Here is a 24,477-nt window from a genome sequence, read left to right on the forward strand (position 1 = left end):
CAAGATCAGTGGGTATGGGGAAACCTGAACCTAGTTTTACTCAAGGTCTGCTACCCTGACAAGGAGGGTCGCCCCAAAAGAACAGGAACTGATCTAGAAAATGAAGTATATGGATTAGATAATTTCACACCTAATCTCATGATTCTAAATGTCGTATCCGAAGTTGAACTAGTCTTACCCACCATGTCAGTATTCCCAGCGAAGGGTGAATTATGTGTAAGAAAGGTTGGTTCCATACATATGGGCCATAGTAAATGCACTACTATAGTAGAATTCAGTGATCAAGGCAAATCCTCATTCAGAGCTTATCGCCACTCCTACTTTATATGTGGTCAGACTGCATATATGCGTCTACCTCTAGATTGGGATGGTACCTGCTACATTGCATTCCTTTTGCCACCTGTTTTCCTAGCTCCTCCTGATTATTATAGAAATATTCATTTAGTACACAATAGAGAGCGGAGAGATCTCCCGATTGTCGATTACACTGAAACAGCATGGGAAAAATACACAGATTTCAATAAAGGCATCTTTCCCTATATAGGTACTGTTACTAATAGTAAACTGATACGTAGATTAACTAGAACCCTTGAAGCAGTAGTGAATGAGACTATTTCCGCCTTAGGCAATTTAACGGAAGAGCAGTCTGCTATGCGGATTGTTGTGCTTCAAAATCGTCTTGTCCTTGACGTCATCTTGGCTGATAGGGGCGGAGCTTGTAGGGTCATCGGATCAAGCTGCTGCGTATTCATACCAGAAAATTCGCCATCTGTATATAAAGCCATCACTCGCCTTCATAAGATTGTAAACCAGATACACCAGAACCCAGGCACTTGGACTTGGTCCAGTTGGTTTTGGAGTGTGATATCAGCCTGGGGATGGAGAGTTTTATCCTTCCTAGGTATTGGCCTTCTCATACTATTCAGTTGCTGTCTATGTCTACAATGTGGACCAGCGATCTGTGGTCTGTGTACCACATCGTGTATTCCACCACCAAGATTTCGTTCGTCCCGGAAGAAGAAAGAAGAACAAATGATGTTATATTAACAGATCAATGGATTGATGAAGATTGATATCTCTTAACGGGCAAGTAGGGGACAAGGAGGGAATGTGGAAATATGGATTTTCTGGTCAGTTATGTCCCCTATCTTGGACCCCAACGGTTCTATGAGCATGTCACAAGTACATGTATGTTCCCTCCAGTTCCAGTTATGAAGACGCAAATACATGTGCGTCCACCGTCAACATGCTCTCTGTCAGATCCGCCATGACTAGGCCGGATATTCCATTCCTAAATATGAAAGGCCACCGGCTTTATATGGTTCACTTATGCCATTTTACAGTCCAGGCAAGTAGGCCCTGATTCTGTCATCAAACTCCTCTTGCTTTCTGCCTCTGAAAACTCCAGTCTGAGCCTGCATCTGTGACCATGAACTTTGTCTCATTCTCTGCGCGGCTCACGAAGCCTGACATCAGCCTATTCTCTGCCAAGAACTGTATTTCACCTTCGAGTTATCTGCTTCCCCCTCAGCCGATGCATTCCTGCCTAGTAGTTTAAGTAAACATTCTTCCAGCCACCGAGCAAAAGGCTCGACTTCTCTGCCCTCATGCAAGTAATTCATAGCCCTGTTACCATGGAATATTCCTACCCCCTCGCTTTCAGTGTAGACACTTAGACGCTTGTACACGCACGCACAGTCAGTATAGAATAGATTCTGTTCGAGAGTCCTTCTTTATGGATAACATAGTTCTTTAAACATAGGATGTTAGATATGATTTGGGATTAGGTTGACTTGACCCCCCAGACTTTTTGTCTCCACATGTAGAGCTAAATGTCAAGTCCCCTTCACCCCCTAGTTGCACGTCAATCACACGTCATACTGCTGCGCACGCATCTATGCCAAGTATTATCTTATAGATCCACCTATATATGACATCATAACCAATTATGTTCCTTTTTACTCCTTATTACACCCATTTTTTGGTTACGCAGATAGATCGTCATTTTCCTTATCAATTGTTACGCCTACTACATTCGCCTCATTGTAATGTATGATCTATAAAAGTCATTTCATGTCAATAATGTATGTACTTCACTTCCTGAACCTCCGTGGTGATGGAACCTGGAGCAACCGATTATAATCGTTCATTGGAATAAAGCCCATTCCGAACCTCTAATACCACGGATTCTGCCTCTCATTTTACTGAGCTGTTTTATTATGTTTCTGTATCAAATTCAGTCCCGGTAAAGGAAAATTATTTACCACAGTAGAATCACATCAAAGGATCAGCTAGCTCTCTCATGCATCAGCTCTTCTGTTCGAATGTCTGCAAACCCAAACTGTTCTGCAATATTAAAGACACTTGTCCTTCAGATATTGGCAGCTGCATGTATGATATGTCTAAGAAGTGGTACGATCAATCTAATCACAACACTCTGTACCTTCTAGAGACCCAGACTCGTTCTTTACATGATGTACAGACCAAGGGCACATTTCACGGTTAAGAATGTGAAACAACAGTTTGTTATCCTGTAAGGCAAAGTCGAGTCTGCATTTCTAAAATGAATAACACATAACAACAGTGTCGTGTGCAGCGCAGCAGAAATGACAAGCTTGCTTGCTAACAATGATCTCGTTTATGCTAACTTAGTGTTGTAAATAGGGCGTGGCTTAATCCATCTCACAGCGATTCACTCTCCCAATCGCATGCTGTCTCCATAATTGGCCTTCCACTGTCTTTCTTTGCTTGTCCTGCCTGCACACTTTGAAGACCAACAGCTCCCCCTCTCATTACAGAAATACCGCTCACCCAAATCTACTCAGGTTGCAGCAAAGAAGTGCCTCACCAATGCAGGTGCCTTCCGAGTAATTGTTGTAAACCCCAAGAGAAGGGACCTTGTTCTCAATTCTGAAATGTGGTCTCTGGTAATATTGCATCCGAATGTTCTTACCACAGAGCTCCAGGCTTCCCTCTGTAGTTTGTTCATTGCCAATAGTACATCTGTGTATCTTCAAATAAACAGGAGCCTGAAAAGTAGTCAAAACAAATGTGGATTAAAAACACATAGAAAAATGATTCTGCAAAGATAGAAAGCCCAGGCTAACTGACATCTCCGGAATTCCAGCATAGAGATAGAAGTTTGACCTACTAGAATTCCAGCAGAGATATCACAGTTAACATAATTGGATGAAAACAGGCAGGTTTCCACCACCTTTTGCCCCCATTTAGACTTTTAGATGCTGGTTACCAACTGTGAAAGTGCCCTGGAACCTCCAAACCGGGCCCCAGTGCCAATGCTGACTCGCCTAAAAAAGATGGATGTGAGCTGGAAATCTCAATTGGCAAGAAGTTTAACTCACCTATAAGTACCTGGGAGGTGATACCAGTTGCAACCGGTGCATGGGAGTTAGAACTAAAAGGATCACCAGGGCCTGAAGCACTGATTGTGCCACCGTGAGCGACCCAAGTAAAGAGATGACAGCAGGCCTGCCATTGTGGACTGCAGGAGCCATGCAAACTGCTCCAACTCAACTTTACCCTCAGCATGAGTGGCAAGGTCACTGCAGGTTTCATTATAGTAAAGCTGTGGCCATATAAGTGCAAGATTATGTGTAGCTTCTTTTCATTAAGGGCTACTATAAGTGTTTGGGCTATAGTATAACATGGGCTGGCACCTGGGTTGCCAGCTCCATTTTGGTCCCACTGAAAACTGTCATGTTTAGTATAAAATAACTCGTCTCATCAAATACAACTTTTTTCTCAAAGTCAGATTTAATGTGGCATGCACCCAGGTGGCAACTTTAGAGGTTGCCTATCTGGTTGCCCTAGCTCTTCCTGTGCCCTGGCGGACAGCCCGCATCTGTTGCTGCCATGTCAGGAATCTGACCTCTTGCCAGGAGGTGAGAACACGGCCAGGAGTAAGAGACAAAGGCTGCCCGGGAAGGAGGTGTCACCTGCAGAATGCAGTGGCCCATATCCTTTTGAATATTCCTAAACTTAACTCCCTTTCTCAGAGCATTTACAATCTCCACTGGCTGCCCTCCAGGACGTGGACACAATGTAAAGCCTTTTGTCCGGATCAAAAGTTGGTCAGATTCTAAGATTAACTGGCACATACCTTCGTGCAACCTCCAATCCCTAACTGCTAATAAGGGGGAGGAAAAAGCTTTTACTACAATACCTGTAATTGGTTGAATGCTCTGCCTGCTTACCTGAGAGCGCAGTTGAACCTGCTTAGCTTCAGAAAGCTCCTAAAAGCACGGTTATCCCTGCTGCCCATTGATCAGATCTTTCTTTGCCATGATGTGACACTCTCTTGAACACAGCACCAAGACACCCTATGGGTAGATGCGTACTTTACAAAATATTTTAACATAACCTCCCTCCTTGACCGGATGGCTATTAAAGTGGCACATCACGGGGTGAGCTTTAAAGCTTCCACCAAATCTGATATGCAACCAGGCTGCCCCCCAAAGAAGGAAACAGTCAGCTCCTGCCCCTACACCTAATTGCAACCGGACAGGTGGGAAAATTAGATAGTCAGTTGGCTTACCCCACCAGAACACTAGCCACACCCATTGGTCTGTACAGCCAAGGATGACTTCTGACATTTTTAGAAGTGGCAGAATAGAGGGTTCTGGGTAGAAAAGGTGGCACAGACCACCTGATATGTTCACATCAGGGGCAGAGTAGCTACCGGGGCTAGTAGTTCATTGGCTCTTGCAACCACACCCCTAACACCCATACATCTAGGATTTAAGGTGCTCCACTGGCACCAGAACCTCAGGTTTGCTTGTACTCCAACTATTGACAAAGATGAGACCTGAGTCTGTGACTTCAGGACCTGCTCAAATCAAGGGTTCACTAACATGCACCTGTGGCAACCACCTTGCAGCTGCATAACTGTGACATGTCCTGGACCACAAACTGGTTCCACAAGAAAGGAGAACCACTCCGCAAGCCAATGGTGACTCCAGCTCTCCCTTGGACTAGAGGTACTAGTCCCTTGCAGCTCGCAGGTATAGCACGCACCCGGAACCAAAGAATCACTGAGTTATTGGGCCTGCTAGGGGATCACCCAAAAGTAAATGATCTAGTGCATTGTGGGAAACATAGTCCTGACCCTCAGAAAATGTACGCAACTACTGTTTTCCGGCGGATTCCAGAATGCCAAAGCAACCACCAAGGCTTGTTGGTGGGTATTCAGGCTACCACCTTGATGGAATCTCACAGCATCCTCAACCAGCTGCCTCAGTGGCTTAGTTGTTGAGATTTTGTATCCTGTTCCTCACCCACACCATCATAGCAGCAAGACCAGCAACCATGGCTCCCACATTCAGTACCAGGGACACCCAAGACAACTTCACATCCAGGCCCTCAGAGCCATGTAAAAATCAACCGACTGTCGGATCCTGCTCCTGACACCCTCATCACCTTACCCCCCAGTGGTTTCCACTTGAGTCACCCTGCAAGTGTCCGTGTGCCACTAGTGTGTTTCCCATTGACCGCAATGTTATTGTTTTGCAAGAGTTAAATGCACTGATTTATTTTTCTGTTAAAAATTCATAATTCTGTGTATGCTCATCTGATTTTCTTCATTTTGGTATCTAAAATTATATACAAATGTGCTCTATTTTTAGAAATTGCTGTTGGATGTATTTCAAGTCGTTCCAATTACTTATCCTTCATATTTGGTACGGTGTGGACCCCCAGCACGGGTGGGGGTACATGCCGTACATACACGGGTGGGGGTATGTGCCGTACATACACGGGTGGGGGTACGTGCCGTACATACACGGGTGGGGGTATGTGCCGTACATACACGGGTGGGGGTATGTGCCGTACCTACGGGGGTGGGGGTACGTGCCGTACATACACGGGTGGGGGGACGTGCCGTACATACACGGGTGGGGGTACGTGCCGTACATACATGGGTGGGGGTATATGCCATACATACACGGGTGGGGGTACGCGCCGTACCTACGGGGGTGGGGGTACGTGCCGTACATACACGGGTGGGGGTACGTGCCATACATACACGGGAGGAGGTAACTGCCATACATACACGGGTGGGGGTACGTGCCGTACATACACGGGTGGGGGTACGGCACGTACATACACGGGTGGGGGTACGTGCCATACATACACGGGTGGGGGTACGTGCCGTACCTACGGGGGTGGGGGTACGTGCCATACCTACGGGGGTGGGGGTATGTGCCGTACATACACGGGTGGGGGTACGTGCCGTACATACGCGGGGGGCTGGGGGGACGGCGCGTACATCCGCGGGGGGCTGGGGGGACGGCGCGTACATCCGCGGGGCTGGGGGGGACGGCGCGTACATACGGGGGGCTGGGGGGGAAGGCACGTACATACGGGGGGCTAGGGGGGGAAGGCGCGTACATACGGGGGCTGGGGGGGGACGGCGCGTACCGGGCCCCCTATTCCGCTCGCATCGCGGCGTCCTTCGCTTTTCCGGCACTTTTTGTGTGCCGTAAAAATATTGCTGTCCAGACTGCTGTCGGTACGAATCGTACTTGCTGGGACTTAAAAACATGCCTAACTCCGTCCGGACGTCACGTCCGCGGTGTCCCAGATCACATTCGTATGGATTTTGCTGTCGGTCGGTGTTTTTTCCGACTCGTACGGAAATGGTGTTTCCGTACGAATCGTACTTGCAAGTTTGTATGGTGTTTTTACCGGGTACGAGTCGGACGGAGAAAGCGCTCTGACCGACGGTTCGTACCCGGTTTTTCCAGGTTCGGAATCGGCCCCTCAGTTGGGTTATTTTGAAGTTAGATTAATAAATTATGTATGTTTTCTGTCGACTTTCTAGTTTATTTTTGTTTATATTGAAGTAGAAATAATGAATTATATTTGTTTACTGTCCAGCACGTCCCTTAACTTAAGATCTGGGGTGTTTATAGTGTATTGTTTATGCTTAGTGTCCAGCACTTTCCCTGACTGAAGCTATATTGGAGTGGGAATAGTAATTTATGTATGTTTAGGGCCTGAATACGAGTCTGGCGGTCTTGAGACTGCTGGACTTGCGGTGGTGCAGGAGGGGCGATCCAAAGTTTAGCCAATTACGACTTACAAATTTGTGCCAGTGGTGGATTGCCTGCTGCGCCAGGGAACAGTAATTTCCTTGCGGTGATGCTGGAGCACCACAACGCATTAGGCTAAGCAGGGACTGATGCAGTCCAGCTCAGCATATTTTGCGTTCTTGCACCGCCAGCTTTTTCATGGCGGAGCCTCACAATGAAAAAGCTGGCAGTGCATAAACAAAGGAGCCCTACTGGGCCCTCATGTCCTCCATGCTATGGGGATACATTCAGGGGGGCACAAGATGTGTCCCCCTGTCTGTATTCCCCCCCCAGTTCCAGCACGGCATGGGCTTCGCCATCTATACTGTATTGGAACTTTTTGGCCATTCTCATTACAGAGCCTGTTTACAAGACACTGTCATGGGAATGGCCAAAGGACCGCCGACTATATTATAAGTCCATTTTCAACTCCTAATGCAGTTGATGTTCCTTGCGCAGTTTTGCCGCAGCAGTGTCATGTGCCCAGTGTCGCCCGCTGCACGCCCCATAAAACACCCAAACCACGGAGCCATTTGGATAAGAACCAGGCTCCATCTCCGCGAGATGCGTGAGTTTTGGAGGTCCTCCGCTCTGCACTATCCTTCCCGGCCTCCCTTGCAACACGCAGGCACAGGAAGTGACATAGCGAGGGTCCGGCCGGCTACGTAAGCCGGAGACGCCGAAGGTACAGGGAAGATTATTCCTGACTCGCTGGGGAACGCCGAGGAAACATCAACGTCGCAACTCTGCAGCAGAAAGCCCTGGTGGGGTAAGGATGTCGGTGACACCGCCTAGAGTAATTTCGTGCTATTTTGCAAACACGGCGTTGTTGGCTCACATCGCTGTGTTGAACCCTCAGATACTTTTGAATACGGGTGTCGGTGACACCACCTAAAGGCATTTTTTTGCTAACTTGCAAACACGGCGTTGTTGGCTCACATCGCTGTGTTGAATCCTCAGATACTTTGCATACGGGTGTCGGTGACACTGCCTAGAGTCATTCCTTGGTTATCTTACTTACAGCGCTAGTCTGATATCAACGCTGCACAGAAACCTCATATACTTTGCATACGGGTGTCGGTAACACCGCCTAGAGTCAAAATCTAACTAAGGAGCTGACGAGAGCTGCGCTTTCGCACCAGTGCGGCCATAGAATCCGCGGCACATCTTTTGCTACAAAATAAGCGCTTTCTCTTGTTTTGGGACAGTGAATGTTGTATATCCATATCAGGTGGTATATCTATATTCCACGTTATTGTGATGCATGAACAATGACTTCAGTCATCCACCCATAAGTGTTTTATGTGTGTTTCGTCTTAGCAGGGGAGCTATGAGAGGTGCTGAGAATAAAGCGTAATCCCTTCTTCCCTTGTGAGGCCCACAGTCACACGTTTTATGGTGGGTAAGGTATTCCTTGTAAGGAGTTTTGTAACCACGGCACGGTGAACAGTTGTTATATGTAAATGTTTATTTGTTCACAGTTCTCTGCTGAGTATTACTTACATGTGGTACGAACAAACAGACAAAAAACCAGGTAGCCCTAGAGGGTCTGATGATGATACAATCGTCCTTCTAGTTGTAGCTGCCACCACAGAGTTTTTTACTTTACAGGTAGATACAGCTGTGTTGCCGCAAGGAAGGCGTGAGATAAACTGTAGAGGTGCCACTCTTATGGTGTTTTAATCATAATTTTTCTCCACAGGTCTCCCTCCCCGCTATTCCCTTCCTTTCCTTCCCCCGATTGACCCCCTCTAATGTCCGTGCTTTTATAGCAACTCGGAAATTGAGGTTGTCAATAGGTGGACCCCAATTGAGCAACAAACCAATCCTGAGAGGCCTCCGAGGGACCGTGACAAGCAGAGTCAGTGCTGACCCGGCGCCGCTGCACCAAAGTCTTAATCGGGCCCTTAGAGTCCAGCACCTTCCCTGACTTAAGTTATATTGGAATGGTAATAATAAATTATGTATGTTCAGTGGATAGCAAGTTCCTTGTGTTAAGATGTATGGGGGTGCTAATAGTTTATTACGTATGTTTATTATCCAGCACCTTGCCTGACATAAGTTAGATTGGATGGGAATAGCAAATGATTTATGTTTAGTGTCCAGCACCTTCCCAGACTGAAGCTAGCTTGGAGTGGTAATAGTAAATTATGTATGTTCAGTTTCCAGCACCTTCCCTCATTTAAGGTAGGTTGGAACAGGGAATAGTAAATTACGTATTTTGGGGTGTTCATTGTGTATTATGTATGTTTAGTGTCCAGTAACTTACTTGACTTAAGATATCTGGGGGAGCTTTCAAATCTGTTTGCTTAATGTCTAGCACCTTCCCTGACTTAAGGTCGTTTGGAGTGGGAATGGTAAATAATGCATGTTTAGTGTCCAGAATCTTCCCTGACTTAAGCTATGTTGGAGTGGTAATATTAAATTATGTATGTTTACTGTTTAGCAATTTCCATGATTTAATATATATGGGTGATAATAAAGTAATATGTATGTTTAGTGTCCTGCACCTTCCCAATAGGTAGTGGTGCGAATAGTAAACTGTTTATCTATGTTGTCCAGCACCTTCCCTGATTTAAGCTACATTTGAGTGCAAATAGTGTTTTAATTAATTAAGACATACATATTTTAAAAAAGTACATTTTCTTTTCACACATAAGAATGTGAACCAGGTTTATGTAATATGTAAATAAATGTCATTGCAAAGAATATATTGATTTATTTAAACAGATAATACAGAGAAATGTTTTGTGTGAATTGCTTGTATTTGTTTTCCATTTATTATTAAATTATACATTTTATGTATAGGAAGTACATTAAGGGCAGATTCTGCATGTTTATATACATTAAAGTTCTATTTCTAACAAGTTTTATAATGTTCATTTTTACAGTATTTTTGAGAATATTTTAATGCATAATCAAAAATTATGTATACTGTAAATTCTGGGGGGCGCTAGAGGGCGGGCTAACAAGATGGCCGCACTGAGGTGTGGCTCCATCAGGCCTGGAGAAAATATCCAACATTCATTCTGAACCTGTGGGGTAATCTCACTGTACTCTGCCCCAAAATGCAGCGGATAAAGTGGAGCACCCTTATACTGCTATTTTCCCAGGATGGGTTTGAAGCACCCGATCCTGAACTTTACTATCTCAGCGCTCAGGCACACTATGCTGCGTACTGGTTTGAGCCTCCACCATTCATGACGCACTTAGCAGTGGAACAGGGGTGTATGGCGCCAATCCCCATAACAGGATTTCTGGGCACTGCTGATAAGACAGTCAGAGGACAAAGGTCAACAGTAGCCTGCACTAATAGCACGTGGCGAGATCTCGCTAAGCGGTATCAAGTTCCCATGCTCTACTCCCTGCTGCTTCCCCTCTAGGATCAACAAGGTGTATCTGTCACACAGGAAGGTATTGTCAAACGTATGCTCCTCACCGATGGCATCAACACCTCGGGGGATATGTGTGAACTCGGGCAATTCAAAGGCACAGATAGGTTTTGCAGGGACCGGTCCCCCACAACCATGGAGCAATTCCTATACATACCCCTCAGACAGGACTGCCACTCCAGCGTTCCCTGAGGAACCCCCCACATTGCTTCCATTGCACAAACTGTTACAAGCTGGGGCGCCTCACGCAGTGTCCCGTATATACAGGGCAACCTTAGGGGCAGGGACACACAACACACTGAAAGTGATGTTGGGGTGGGAGGCAGAATCAGATAACGAACGAGGCCTGAACGTATTGCTGTCAGCAAATGGAACACATCACAACGAGCAGCAGATTTAGGATAATACATTTTAAATGTATTCACAGAATGTACTAGACCCCTGCAAGAATGCACAGGCTCCAACTGCGCGATAACGACAAATGAGACCGCTGTAAGCAAGATGGAGCAGGATTTTTATATCTCGCATAGGAATGTGGGGCCATAGCGTGCTATTCCGCAGAGGTGGAAGCGGGCCTGAGGGACATGGTTGGGGACCAGGTGGTCCTAACACCCGAGATGAGTCTCCTTGGATACTTTCCCGGGTATAGAGCCCGAATCAAACGCTTACTAGGTGTGGGCCTGCTCATTGCAAAGCGAAAGATTGCATGTAGATGGTGGAGGAGCAGGGCGCCCAAATTTAAGGAGTGGCTGACAGACCTAACTTACTGCCAGGAGCAAAATAACATATATGCCGAATTGCTCACCTCACGCTCTAAGCCATTTGACATTTGGGAACCCCTCACGAATTACCTGCTGTGGACAACTGCTATCGACACAGAAGAAAATAAATCACCTGCATAGACTAGAAGACCCGATGCGGCTGCCGGGTCACAGACTAATGAGGTTGATTTTTGCCAAGCTCAATGTGTTATATTATATCCCTTACTTATATAACAAAGTTACTATATAAAGTGTCCAGCTGATTTAGCTTCAACAATTGCACAACCAAAGTAGTCTTGCAATGTACCTGCAATGCCTACCACGTACTGTATGTGTTATGTACTTGAAACAAAAAATGCCAATAAACAAAGTTGTAAAAAAAAATACTGTATATTATTATTTAATATGTATTTACCAAACATTACAATTCATTATTATGAAGTTATTTGTATGCACAATACTTTTTTTGTATATTAAATAATATTAAGGGGCCTATTACGATGTTGGTTGGAGTTTCCTCTGACCGACACCATGGCAGAAATGGGACCAGCCGACCTCCAGTCGGCGGTCCCGATCGCCTAAACATGGTGCGGTTGCATTCTCACATTTCCCTAAGGGAGCATGTGTTACGGCCGTAGACTGGAGGCCGCAACTGAAAGCGTACCCCAAACATGCTTTCTAACAGGGCTTCTATGTCGAAAAGGCCGGCATAGAAACCGTGCCGGAAACTGTGCAGCAGAATCTATATGGCATAAACCACAAATGGATTATGGATCGATTCCGACTGGCTGATACATTTTTGCAGTGATATTGTTTTACAGTGAGTTCAATAAGTTATAGCCATTTTTCCAGCTTAATTAGGCAGCCATTATTTTTTAGTCTAAGTGGATTTTGTATTCCATCGCTGTTATTATTTGGACGGCTTTGGAGAGAGAAGCTCGGGGTTGGAAGCTGTGTCGCAAGGGTTAAGGTAAGTTTATTTCAAGTTATTTGTAAGGCAATTCAAGAGTGGGGGGTAGTAGTTAGGTATTGTGTAGGGTTCTATTGTATTTTTTAATGTTGTAACTTGGTGTAGTGCCTACATGGCAATATGTGTAGTAGCGTTAATGCATCGTACGTTTAATGATGCATAGTGTTGTAGATGTACATATTTATGTGTAGTTAAGTGTCTGTTGAGTAACTGTAGTTGCTTATAAGTCAGGTGTATAGTACGGCAAGTATATGTGTGTACGGGAAGGATTTGTTATATTTTTTTTAAAAGGTGGTTTTGTTCCTAATTTAGAGTGTGTTGGAGGTCTTGTTCTCTGTTTTTTAGAGGAAATGTATATTAGTTTATTATTAACTAATAATTTTTTTACATTTCCTTTATTTTTCGAGTTTTTTGGAGCGTTTCTTCATTTTTATTTCCTTTTTTTATGGTTCTACGCTATGGAGGTATATCTTGGTGGATTTATTATTGGACAGTTGTATTTTTCCATTTCTTGGGGGGGGGGTTAAAATTCAAAAATGGTTTTCGAAGGATTATTGTTCTCTAACTGATCAACGTCTGCAGCTATGAAATAGTAAGTACATTTTATTCATATGAAGTGAGTGGGAAATGTTATTTATTTAACTGTGGATATTCTTTGCAATTGAGATGCATTTTGTTATTTTCTATCTATGGAGGAATGTGATGGATTTGTTTGGTAACTTAATATTTTTTGAGAGGATATTATTTAGTAGTATATTTTTTAATATAACAAATATTTTACTATGTCAATTAGTAATTAATTGTTACATATAAATTTTTTGACAAATATTAATTTTCTAATATTAGAAAAAATGTTTAGTAGTATAGATTTGGCTATGGTATTCTAGACCATTAGGTATTCTAGACCATTAGTATTTGGATACAGGGCCCCCATAGTATCCCGCCATGGGGATACATTTAGGGGGGCATAGCATGCGCCCCTTGTCTGTAATCCCACAAAATACCAGCAAGGCATGGAGGTCACTGTCCATGCTGTGCTGGAAAAATTTTTGCCTTTCCCATTGCGAATCCTGTTTTCCAGGTCCCGACATGGGAAAGACAAAGTACTGCCTGCCGTATCACAAGTTAAACGCTACATTGCACCGTCAAACTCAAAATCAGGCCCAAGGTTCTTGGTAGCTTTGTTTTTTTTTTTAATAGATTCAAATAATTTATGTGGGGTGGGTTGACTTCTTCTCATTGTGGATTGTAAAGCATTATGCCATCCTTCCACTGCATTGTTGTTTTTTGCTTGTTGGGCTAGGGTACTGTCGTACACATTCCACCATGGAATGTGGAATTTTGGTTGCCACCTGTACCCAGATATGTGTAGTAATCTTCCCCAGGTATCCAAAACTTGTCAAGTAGGGGAGTTAGTTTATCTTTGTTTGTTTGATAATAAGGGCTCAAATAAAAGGTTATAGTGATTAGCATCTTCGGTTATGGGAACGTAGGCTAGATCTATAAATCTTTTAACTTCATATGCAAAGTGGCTGCTTGTTGCATATGCAACATATTAGGGCCAATTAATTTGTCGGTCAGAAAGACTCTGACTGCTAGTCAGAAGCTTTTATACAAAGGTCTGAGGCTTTCCGATTGACACGTCGGTTTGCGGTCCGACCGCCGAATTCCGATGACGGCAGTTGGAGCGTGAGCCTGTCGGTCATTCCAATAAGGTTCTGACAGGCTCTCAGAGCTTTCCGGACGGTCAGAACCGCTCTTTAATCCCCTATGGACAGTGTTTCCACCATCGGTATTACGATGTTGGTTTCACACAGCCTTTCATGCCGGCCTTACCGACAAGGAAAGGCTGTCGGAGAACAACTTTCGGGGCCCATAGCAGGGTATTTTGCCTCTGCAACTTAAGGTTGGTGGCTGAGGTAGAACCTACAATGACCCCCTGTAAATCAATGCACTATGTGGCAGGCACTATAGGGTGCCAGCCACAGGGTGCAGGTTTTTACAAACACCCTTATTCCTTTTCAGGAGACTGTTTTACAGCCGGTTTATAACACAAGCTCCTATAGAGAAACATTGTTGGGTCGTATCTTAATCAGACCGTTGGAACTGCTGACTGGAGGTCGGTCAGTCCCAAGAGCGAGATGGTGTCGGTCCGAGGCAACTCCAACCGACATTGTATTAAGCCCCATATTGTTTAAAAATGTTATACTTTAAAACTTAACATTTGCTAATATATATTTGGGTGTGTTGATATTTTTAGGTTTTGAAAAATATTCTGTTCTTTAAGGGTTGTATTTTTCCTGTTGAAGAAAAAAAAGGCTACTTATTTTGTTTATTAGCAAAATATTGCTTTGGGTGGGGCTTGGGTGGGATTGGTTTGGATTTTAAACTAGCGGATTTATTTTGATTTAAAGTGTAATTGCATTATTCAGTGGATTTTCTTTTATTTTCTTTGTAGTTAGTTTGATTTCAGTTGGTAAAATCTGTAGATGAGAGAAAATGTATAGAAAGAAAATATTAATTATTTTAATTATTTGGAATTGTATTTAACTTTAGCTTTGAAATCAACTACTTGCTTTGAAAATTGTATATTTAAAGGTCGGTCATTCTGGCAGAAATCCGATAGAGATTTGGCCCTCTACAGGTTTTGTAGCTGTAGATTATATGTCATTTTTGCTGTCTTTTACAGTGTTTATTTATTTGTTGGTAGATATTTACTGGTTGTTTTATTTCATTGGTTTATAAAGCATCTGTTTTAATTGTGTTGACAGTTATGTCCTTATTTGGAAAACGCTAAGTAGGTTTTAAACATTAATTTAGTAAAATGTAGGTATTTTTTTATTTAGAAAGTAATATATTCCTTGTATAAAATCTATGATAGTGGTGCTTATGTATGATATTTATTTTTGGGTGATGAAAGTAAATTTACAAACAGTGTGAAGTGGTGGTTTATACAAGTAGATATATGGCTTACATAGAGATAAGAATTTTGCTTGTATATTGGATAATTTCAGTATTGATATTAATTATATTTTCAATTTTTTTATGTTGTGAGGTTTATATATTTGTATTTGTATGATATTTATATGCTCAATATTTTTGGTTTCAATATTTTTGTTATGATCAATGTTTCTTTAATGTTTACAATATTTTTGTTTCTGATATTTTTGTGTTCAATATGAGGTATTTCGATATATTTTGTGACAAGAATTTGAAATCAATATTTATGTTTCTTTAATTAAATATAGGTGGGCAATATCTTTGTTATCGATATTAGTGTGATGATAATTTTGTAGGTCGACTTTAGTAGTGTGGATATTATGCCAGTGAATCCATTTGAACTTAAGGCATTTACTTAAACAATAACAGAGTAATGGTTTGAATGCTTCATTTATTCTCAGCCACTGGCTATCACTTGGAGCCCCGTTCAAGACTTGTTTTTTACCCACTGTGCCATTCTAGACAAAGACCTGCCTTATAAAAATCAGCCTTGGTTCTGCTCTAATAGAAACAGTGGAACTCAACTGCTAGTTTCAACCTACTCAGGTCTCGTCAGTGAAATATATCTTGAGTCCTATGGCACAGTGAGAATAGGATCCACGTCTGGAAATACAAAATGCAAAAACTACAAGGTGCTGGAACAAATGCTTGAATTTATCTCAGTCACCGGTCATTGCTCAAGGCCTCATATATATCAGCCTGTGTTTTTAAACATGAATAAAAAATCAATAGCCTGATGCAACTTTGGCTATAGAAATAACCAAAAGAGTTATTATCAGGAAATTCCTGTCTGTAAATCAGTCTTGACTCTGCTCTAATAGCAACAATCAAGTTTCTCATGCGTGCAGACCAGCGAGAGGTTTGTGAGGGAACAGGTACCCTTGAGCAGTACATCTGCATTTGCATCATGGCAAATAAAATACTGCCTAGGGTAGCATCTGCTGATTTAGCAACTTTTTCAATAGTTGTGAAATACTGAGGATGTTACATAGATTTAATTTGATGTTTGTTACATTATTGTTCAATTCCCTTCATGTGTTAATGTGTTCTCCTTGTGCCTGTATCTGTGGTTTTATCTAATAGGTTCTTCACTATGTGAAAAGGATGAATCTATCATTGAAAATCGGGGCTCAAATATCTTTTGATGAAAATGGTGATGCCCCAAGCGTGTATGACATTGTGAATGTACAGATATTTAACTATGAGGACATTCGACTGGTCAACGTGGGCAGTTTTGACTCCCAACAAGGTGCACATATCCATATCAACACCAGTGCCATATTGTGGACTGAAAACACCCAGGTGAGTATGTTATGTTATGTTATGTTACTGTTTTTTGTACCGCGCACAGCTGCCCCAGCAAAGGGGCGTCCTGGCGCCAGAAAAGGTAAACACAACAACACAGAATGCAACGGGTTACTAAATTTTATTAAAAAGAAACGTTTTAATGACACCTCTGAACCTAGTTAAATCTTCCTCAGCACGGATGTCGTAGGGAAGAGCGTTCCAGAGCTTGGCAGCTACTACTCGAAAGGAGCGGCCACCCGTCCTGTTCAACAGAAAACGGGGAACAACAGCTAAGTTCTGGCCCAAGGATCTCAAAGAGCGAGAAGGAATGTACGGAGTGAGAAGATTCGTGAGAATAGGAGGAGCCAAGCCTTTCAAAATTTTAAAGGCCAGGCAAAGCACCTTAAACTCAATGCGCCGCGCCACAGGCAGCCAGTGGAGAGTATGCAGTACTCCGGACACTGAGCAACGTTTGGGCAACACAAATATTGCTCTTGCGGCGGCATTCTGCACTCGTTGTAGCCGCAAGAGTTCAGCCTTGTTCGTGCCTGCAAGCAGAGCACTGGCATAGTCTATCCTAGATAATACCGAGGCCTGGACCACCAGCTGTCTCGTGCTGGCATCAAAGAATTTGAGCACCGGCCTAATGCTCCTGATAATGCCGAAGCAAGAGGCAGCCACCTTCTTCGTATGGCAGGTGAAACTAAGGGAAGGGTCCAGCCAGACCCCAAGGTTCTTTAGCTCCATTACAGGAGAAGGGATCATACCTAGCTCGGGGGGCCACCAACTATCATTCCAACATCCAGGAAGCTTACCAAACACCATCACCTCTGTCTTCTTAGTGTTCAATTGGAGACAGTTCTGATTCATCCAATTGACCACCGAGCGCAACCCCTCACAGAAGTTGAGGGCATCCATAGCTGAGTCCCCACTTAGTGTGACCGCCAGCTGCGTGTCATCCGCATAGGAAACCATTGTCAGGCCCCAGCTTTTGACTACCGCAGCCAGCGGCCTCACGTAAAGATTAAAAAGAGTGGGGCTCAGAGATGAACCCTGAGGAACCCCCGACGTGAGCGGGTGAGAGGTGGACTTACCGGGTGGTATCGCAACCTGGAAGGATCTGTTGGAAAGAAAGGAGCGGAACCAGCCTAATGCCAACCCCCTAACTCCAGCTTCCTCTAACCGCCGCATCAAGATGTCATGGGACACCGTATCAAAGGCGGCGCTCAGGTCTAACAAAAGGAGTGCCGCTGTTTGACCGGTGTCCAGCACGGAGCGCAGATGTTCAGCCATATATAGCAGGGCAGTCTCCGTGCTGTGGGCTTTACGGAAACCATTTTGCGTGGGGTCCAAGATGTTAGCTTTATCAAGATGGTCCGCCAGGATCCCATTCACGTGGGTTTCGATGACTTTAGCAGCCCACGGCAGCAAGGAGATGGGGCGGTAGTTCTCAGGTTTAGTGGGGTCGAGGGTAGGCTTTTTCAGGATGGGAGTGACTACCGCTTGCTTCCACTTGGAAGGTACGGTCCCTGAACCCAGAGACATATTGATGAGGGAAAGTAAGGGAACACGGCATGTATCCCGCATGTTTTTAAATAAGGCCGGTTTAAGGGGGTCTGCCGGGGAGCCAGATTTAATTTTTTGGCTCAGGAGATCAAAACCCTCCTCCGATAGGGGGGCTAGACAGTCCAGGATCCTATCCTTGAACTCAGGACAATCAACAGGATTCAAACAGTGCACGGCAGTAGGGAAGGAGTGGTAAATAGCTTGCACCTTCTGAACAAAAAACATGGCCAAGCGCTCGCAATGGGAGTCTGTGCATATTTCAGCCGCAGGGGTCCTCTTAGTTATGAGGTCCTTTAGGACCTTGAAGATTAATTTGGAGGGGTTCGGGCTGTTCCGAAACTCCTGCGCATAGAAAGCGGCACGTGTACGACACACCGCTCTGTGATATGCCTTGGATATAGTGAGGTAGCAGATCTTAAGCGCGGGATCATAGGCTTTCCTCCATCGCCTTTCCGCTTGCCTACACTCTCTCTTGAGAGACACCAGTGTCTCATCATACCACGGGCTATGAGCCTTGGTCCGGCACTTGGAACGTACACAGGGAATAAGAGAGTCTAAGGCTGTGCCAATCCAAGTGCAGAATGCATCATACCCACCGTCCACGTCAGAGAGGAGGGGTAGGGGTGTTTTACCTAATAAAAGGTAAAAATCATCGAGCTTTAATTTACACCACTGGCGGGACAGAGATGTTTTATTCAGTGCCACGAAAAGAGAATCTGCCACGGGGAGAACTGCTTTCACCAGCAAATGATCTGTCCAAGCCAGCTGGACAGGGTGGCATAAAGTAATCTCCTCTAAGGTGGTAAAGAACGGGTCTAGTATGTGACCACCAGAATGGGAGGGGGACATCACTCTCTGTGTAAGCTGCAAAGCTTCCAGATCTGCTAAACAGCTCCTAATGGAAGATTGAGAAGGACAGTCAAAATGCAAATTAAGGTCACCGACCACATTAAAATTAGCACAGCCGAGCGCTTCAATACTAATGACATCCGGGAGAGCAGCCCTAAATGCCGCATCGCAGCCCGGAGGCCGATATATTTAAAAGACCTGAGAAGCTAAAGCAATGAGACAGAGAGATTCTGAAGCGAGCACATTCACAACCTGGAAGTTTTAATTATTTCCATTCACAAGGAAAGCGCCGTTTCACCGCCATTGCAATCCCACCACCTCTCGAGCCGCGATTGAGAGTTACCACGGTATAATCAGGGGGGAAGGCAAGGTTTAAAATCGCTGTGTCATCGTCTTGTAGCCATGTCTCAGTCATAAAAAGCACATCAGGGGAGTCATTAGTGACCATGTCAAAGATCTCCGCCTGATGTTTGACCAGAGATCTGACATTTAGGCTATATATGCTGGCAACATTCCCCTCCAACCCGCTGATCTGCCGAGATGAACTGTGGCTGGAGCGAATGCGAGATGGGGGCGGCAGGTGCCAACAGCAACAGGTACACCGATAAGGGCCCCTTAGTGGTGCTACAGGCGGGAGTGGACAGACGGAACAAAGATCACGTACGGCCAATAAATCAGCTCTACCATACCTGAAAGACAGAGCAGCCATAGGAGAGATGTAAGAGTCTGCCGCACCCCGCACCTCCTTAGCGCGGACGGGCGCAGACGGGCAGACTCTGGCTTGACTCAGGCGCGATGAAGGCGCACCGCTGCGCTCACCGCTGCGCGACCGAGAGAAGGCTCAAGTAGGCTCCAAAGTGCGAGATCTCGCGAGATTACGCGAGAGTGCCCCAGCCCAAAGCAAGATGGCGCTCAAAGTCGTGGCCCCCGCTTCCCCGTGATCCCGTGTAGATGGTCCCCAGGGGGGTTCTATGGTGCAAGGATGAGGCCAGGGAGGTCAGTGTCAATAAAAACAAGGTACAAAATACACAAATGAAATAAAATACAAAACGGGGTTTTTAAAAACCAAGAAAGCATCCAGAAAGCGCTGCTAGCGCTAGCGAAGTCTGTGTAGCCGGTCACCTTCTCCAGGCTGACCCCTCACCACTCGCTGCCTCAAGTAGGCTCCAAAGTGCGAGATCTCGCGAGATTACGCGAGAGTGCCCCAGCCCAAAGCAAGATGGCGCTCAAAGTCGTGGCCCCCGCTTCCCCGTGATCCCGGACCCGCCAAAGGCGGTGTAGATGGTCCCCAGGGGGGTTCTATGGTGCAAGGATGAGGCCAGGGAGGTCAGTGTCAATAAAAACAAGGTACAAAATACACAAATGAAATAAAATACAAAACGGGGTTTTTAAAAACCAAGAAAGCATCCAGAAAGCACTGCTAGCGCTAGCGAAGTCTGTGTAGCCGGTCACCTTCTCCAGTATGAGACATGACACAGTAATGTTCGGCTTTGGGTAGCATATGTGGTCATATAGACGACCGACAGTTCTGATGTACTGCTTGAAAGGACTCAACAGTTGGGCATGAGCTGTCATAGTCTCCACACTCAGGCCTGTGCCACTACTAGTGGTCATAACTATTAAATGATTTATTATAAGGATCACTTTGAGTGATTGCTTGTTAATAGAGATGGCACTCTTGGAAAGCGATATCAAATAAAACAGTTTTTTTTATGGAGCATACTATCCAGCTACCGTCCGGCGTCCAGTCTATCCTAGTTGAGTAAATCAATGAAGAAACGCATTCTATCCTGTTCTCTTGTTGCTCAATCAGTCTGTAATCTGCGTAATGGAATGGCCATCCTCTTGCATCCTTGATGGAGGGGAATCCTCTCTCCTCATTCTCCTTTATCTGACTGCTGCGTTTGGTACTAGAGACCATGATTGACTCTTCTCGCTCTTTCAAGACAGAATGGAAATCGATCACAAGTAGTGAGGATTAGGTGCAATAGCTTGAATCCTATCCCAATTGTCTGTGGGTTCCACAAGGCTCAATCTTGGCCCCTGCACACTTCAATCAGTATATGGATACTTTGAAGGGGCACAGGGGTCTCCATTATTCATTATGAGGACAACACACAAATCAATTTTGAAACCTCCTCTCTGTTTAACTCCTCACATTGCACACTGTAGTTATTTATCAAACTCAGCCTTTATTTCTATTCTCTCCAAAAAATTGTTTGACCTGATTCTTGTCAAGGAACTCAAAGTTTGCTCCCCTGTTAAATTCCTTGGTTTCACCTGACTGTGATTCTACACATAAATCAATTCATAAAAGCAGCCAATCTTTATCTAATTACTCGGATGATAATACCTTTGCAAAACACCTCAATCTGACAGCTCAGGCATGCAGTAACTGGAATTTCCAGGGCGGTGTGGCACAATTTTCTTTTTTAGTAAGCAATATTGAATCCCTCTCTCTACTTCCCTAGGACTCATGCTTATCTCCAAATTAGATGGGAAACACATTGATTGCTTGCTTACTTTATGCAGAACATCTGGTAATCATTTATCAAACAGAGATAGGTCTGCAGAGGAAGCTGAATGTGTTCAATGAATACTGCACTCAGAAAAAACGTGTCGTAAACGTTTGCACTTTGGTAAGAAAAGGAAGAATTGTGGGCTCCACAAAGTTGGAAAGAGTAAATGAGGATATATATCTAGGACTGTGGTTAAAAAAATCTCTAAAATGGAAATCCCATTTAAATGCCCTGAGAATATGAGCACTGACTTAAGTTAGTGGCTGAAAAAATGTAACAGAAATAATAGAGAAAGGTTAGACGGACCTGTCTTGAAAGCATATATGGCCATGGTACTGCCCCAGTTCCAATATGGAGCCAAAAAGTTGAGTGGTAAAAGAGGGTGGGATACTGAAGAGGGAAAATGTATAAAAGATCTTTTGTCCCTACCCAGGTCTTCTATGATCCAGGCAGTAAGAATGGAAATGGGCATGGTATCTTGTGAGGCAATGGCGCGTATGGCATTATTAAGATTCCGGCAACGTCTGCGATACGGGGAGAAGCGAAATATAACACAATGGTGCAAATGTGAAATTTTACAGAGTGATCTGAAATGGGCAGAGAGGGAAGGGAAAATGTTAGATACAGTATGTAGAAAACGGGAAGTTAAACTGTGCTTCCACGACTTACAAATTAATGTCAGAAGGCGAGAACCTAAGATACTAGGGAAATACATTTCTTGACACTGGATCCCCAGTATTTGGAGGGGGAAAAGATCTGTGAATTTTATGATTAAGTCATGGCAACCTGATCAACAGTTCTCATACATTGATATACTACCCAATCGCTGCCTTAGAAATGAAGTATTACGATTATGAATCAGAATTAATCCTTGTTATGCGAATGACAAGATGAAAGGGGCTATGATGGACACTGAAGGGAAGTGTACCAGCAACCTAGGCACACAGTGTGATATTTTGCTCATAATCTTAGTCTGTTTTAAGGTTTTTGCTGCTGGCAAACTGTTCTTACGGACGATGTTTTTAAAATATGGTAATACAAACTGTGCCCAGGCAGTAGATCTGTTAACCGAAATGTACTTTTTGGACATAGCATGTGCACTTGGGAGTTTATAGAATTGGGAATTTTTTGAAGAAATGTATTATGTTAGGGAAATTGGAATAACTAAGAATCTTGACTTATTTTGGATTTGTATATTAAATATGTATAATTTATTTAATGATACAGTATCATGAAAAAATGTAAATGTTCTTTTCATGTTTAAGGACCAAGGGTATGAATAAACATTCCTTCTGGTTTGATTTGACTCAAGCTTAAGGTGAAAAATCTGTTGTGAGAAGTATCCATCAGAAGGAAAGCTTACATTCCTTTGGAAACAATATTTCTGGTGGAAACTATAACTGCCCTCAGATTCTTTGTCACCCTTCTGCTGCCCTTCAATTGAAAAAACACAAAAATTAATGCATTGATCCATGTGAACCCATATCCCTGGGTCCCCAAGGGTCTCAGCGTGCTGCCTGCGACCCGTGGCACTGTCTTTGCCACCACTGACCACAGAAGTAGCAAAATCAGTGCCAAGAACAGAATGTAATCAGCATCCTCATTAGCACTGTTTACTATGTGCACCTTCCGTGAGATGCAGGACATTTCCTTTTCATTTCCACAAATACTTAATGCAGTAGTGCAATGCACACTCTTTTGGGTAAATGGAAGAAGTGGAAAAAAGACACGTTTTTAAAGAACTTGTTGCCAAGTTTCATTAGTGTGAATACTTGAAAAAAATATACATTTGATCACAATCCCCCCTCTGTGCTCCTAATTAGTGATATTGTATGAGAAGTGATAATACGTCAAAATCTACTAACAATTAAGATTAATGAAAGCAAATACTGTATGTGAATAATAAAAACACACTCACATTTTTAATCTTCTTCTGGCAGTACTTTTAATACTTTTTGTAATTTACAAATGCTGATTGGAATTTGCATGGAAAGCTGCTCCTGGAGCAAGAAGAGATTTATTGGGAAATCACGCGATATTAAAGTCTGGAATCCATGTCCATGGTGCAGATTTCTCCACGTCGGAGAACTCCACACTAGCACATTTAGGGGCATATCAACAAGGGCTTTATCTCTGCTTTTTTGGCTTCAAAAGCCAAAAAAGCAGAGATAAAACTAGCAGCCTATCAACAACAGGGTGCTAACATGCAAATTCGCATGCTAGCACCCTTTTACTCTACGCTTCCCCTTGCATCTCTAATGAGATGCAAAGGGGGCGTTCCAGAGTAAAATAATAGGACAAATGTCGCTAAGCGACATTTCTCCTATTATCAAGCCTCACGCTAACCCTGTTAGAGACAAAAAAAGCAGCGCTGACCGCGGTTAACGCTGCTTTTTTACGTCTGGTATTTTTCTGACTTAGCCATGATATCCTATGGAAGGAGGATATCATGGCTAAGTTTGTCTGTCCCTATCAACAAGCTAACGTGAGATTATCGCTGGGTTTCCAGCGATAATCTCACGTTAGCCTGTTAGCGTGAGGATTTTTATCGCTATTGAGATAAGCGTTGCTAATAGCACGCTATCTTAGCGATAAAAATCAACGCTAGCCGGAGATAATTATCCTAGCACTAAGTGCGCTTTGCGATAATTATCGCCGGTTGTTGTTGATATGCCCCCTGGTGTGTTTCTTTTTTTTCTGTGTCGACAAGTTTTTTACCTCATGGAGACTCTCCTTCCCTGAAATTCCCACAAAATGTGGTTGTTGTAAGGGATCTACACAGACACTTATCCAAAGAAATATTACAACTCTTTCCTGTCTAGGAGTTTGTGACTACCCATACCTAATTTGGAAACATTCACAAACTTCCAAATCAAGGCATGCCTTGGTACTCGCAGCAAATGCCTCAATCCCACTCTCTGTGTGGGGCGTACCATTTCCGAGAACTCCAAACGTGTAATGGAGATCTCTACTCTGGCAAAACGGCTGACCTTTGTGAATACCTTTTTGATTCTTGGCAGACAATGAGGTAAATTTGATTGCAAA

General features: G+C 43.9%; 1 protein-coding gene across 1 annotated transcript in view; it reads left to right on the forward strand.

The window, feature by feature from the left end:
- The window catches only part of LOC146808555 (extracellular calcium-sensing receptor-like), a 75,068-nt gene that overhangs the window by 29,165 nt on the left and 21,426 nt on the right, over positions 1-24,477 (forward strand). Inside the window, exon 4 of the mRNA XM_085624003.1 lies at positions 16,295-16,513. Coding sequence (XP_085480129.1) covers positions 16,295-16,513 — 219 coding nt within the window. The remainder of the gene's footprint in view (positions 1-16,294; positions 16,514-24,477) is intronic.

The sequence above is a fragment of the Triturus cristatus genome, chromosome 8, assembly GCF_964204655.1.
Source record: "Triturus cristatus chromosome 8, aTriCri1.1, whole genome shotgun sequence".
NCBI lineage: Eukaryota > Metazoa > Chordata > Amphibia > Caudata > Salamandridae > Triturus > Triturus cristatus.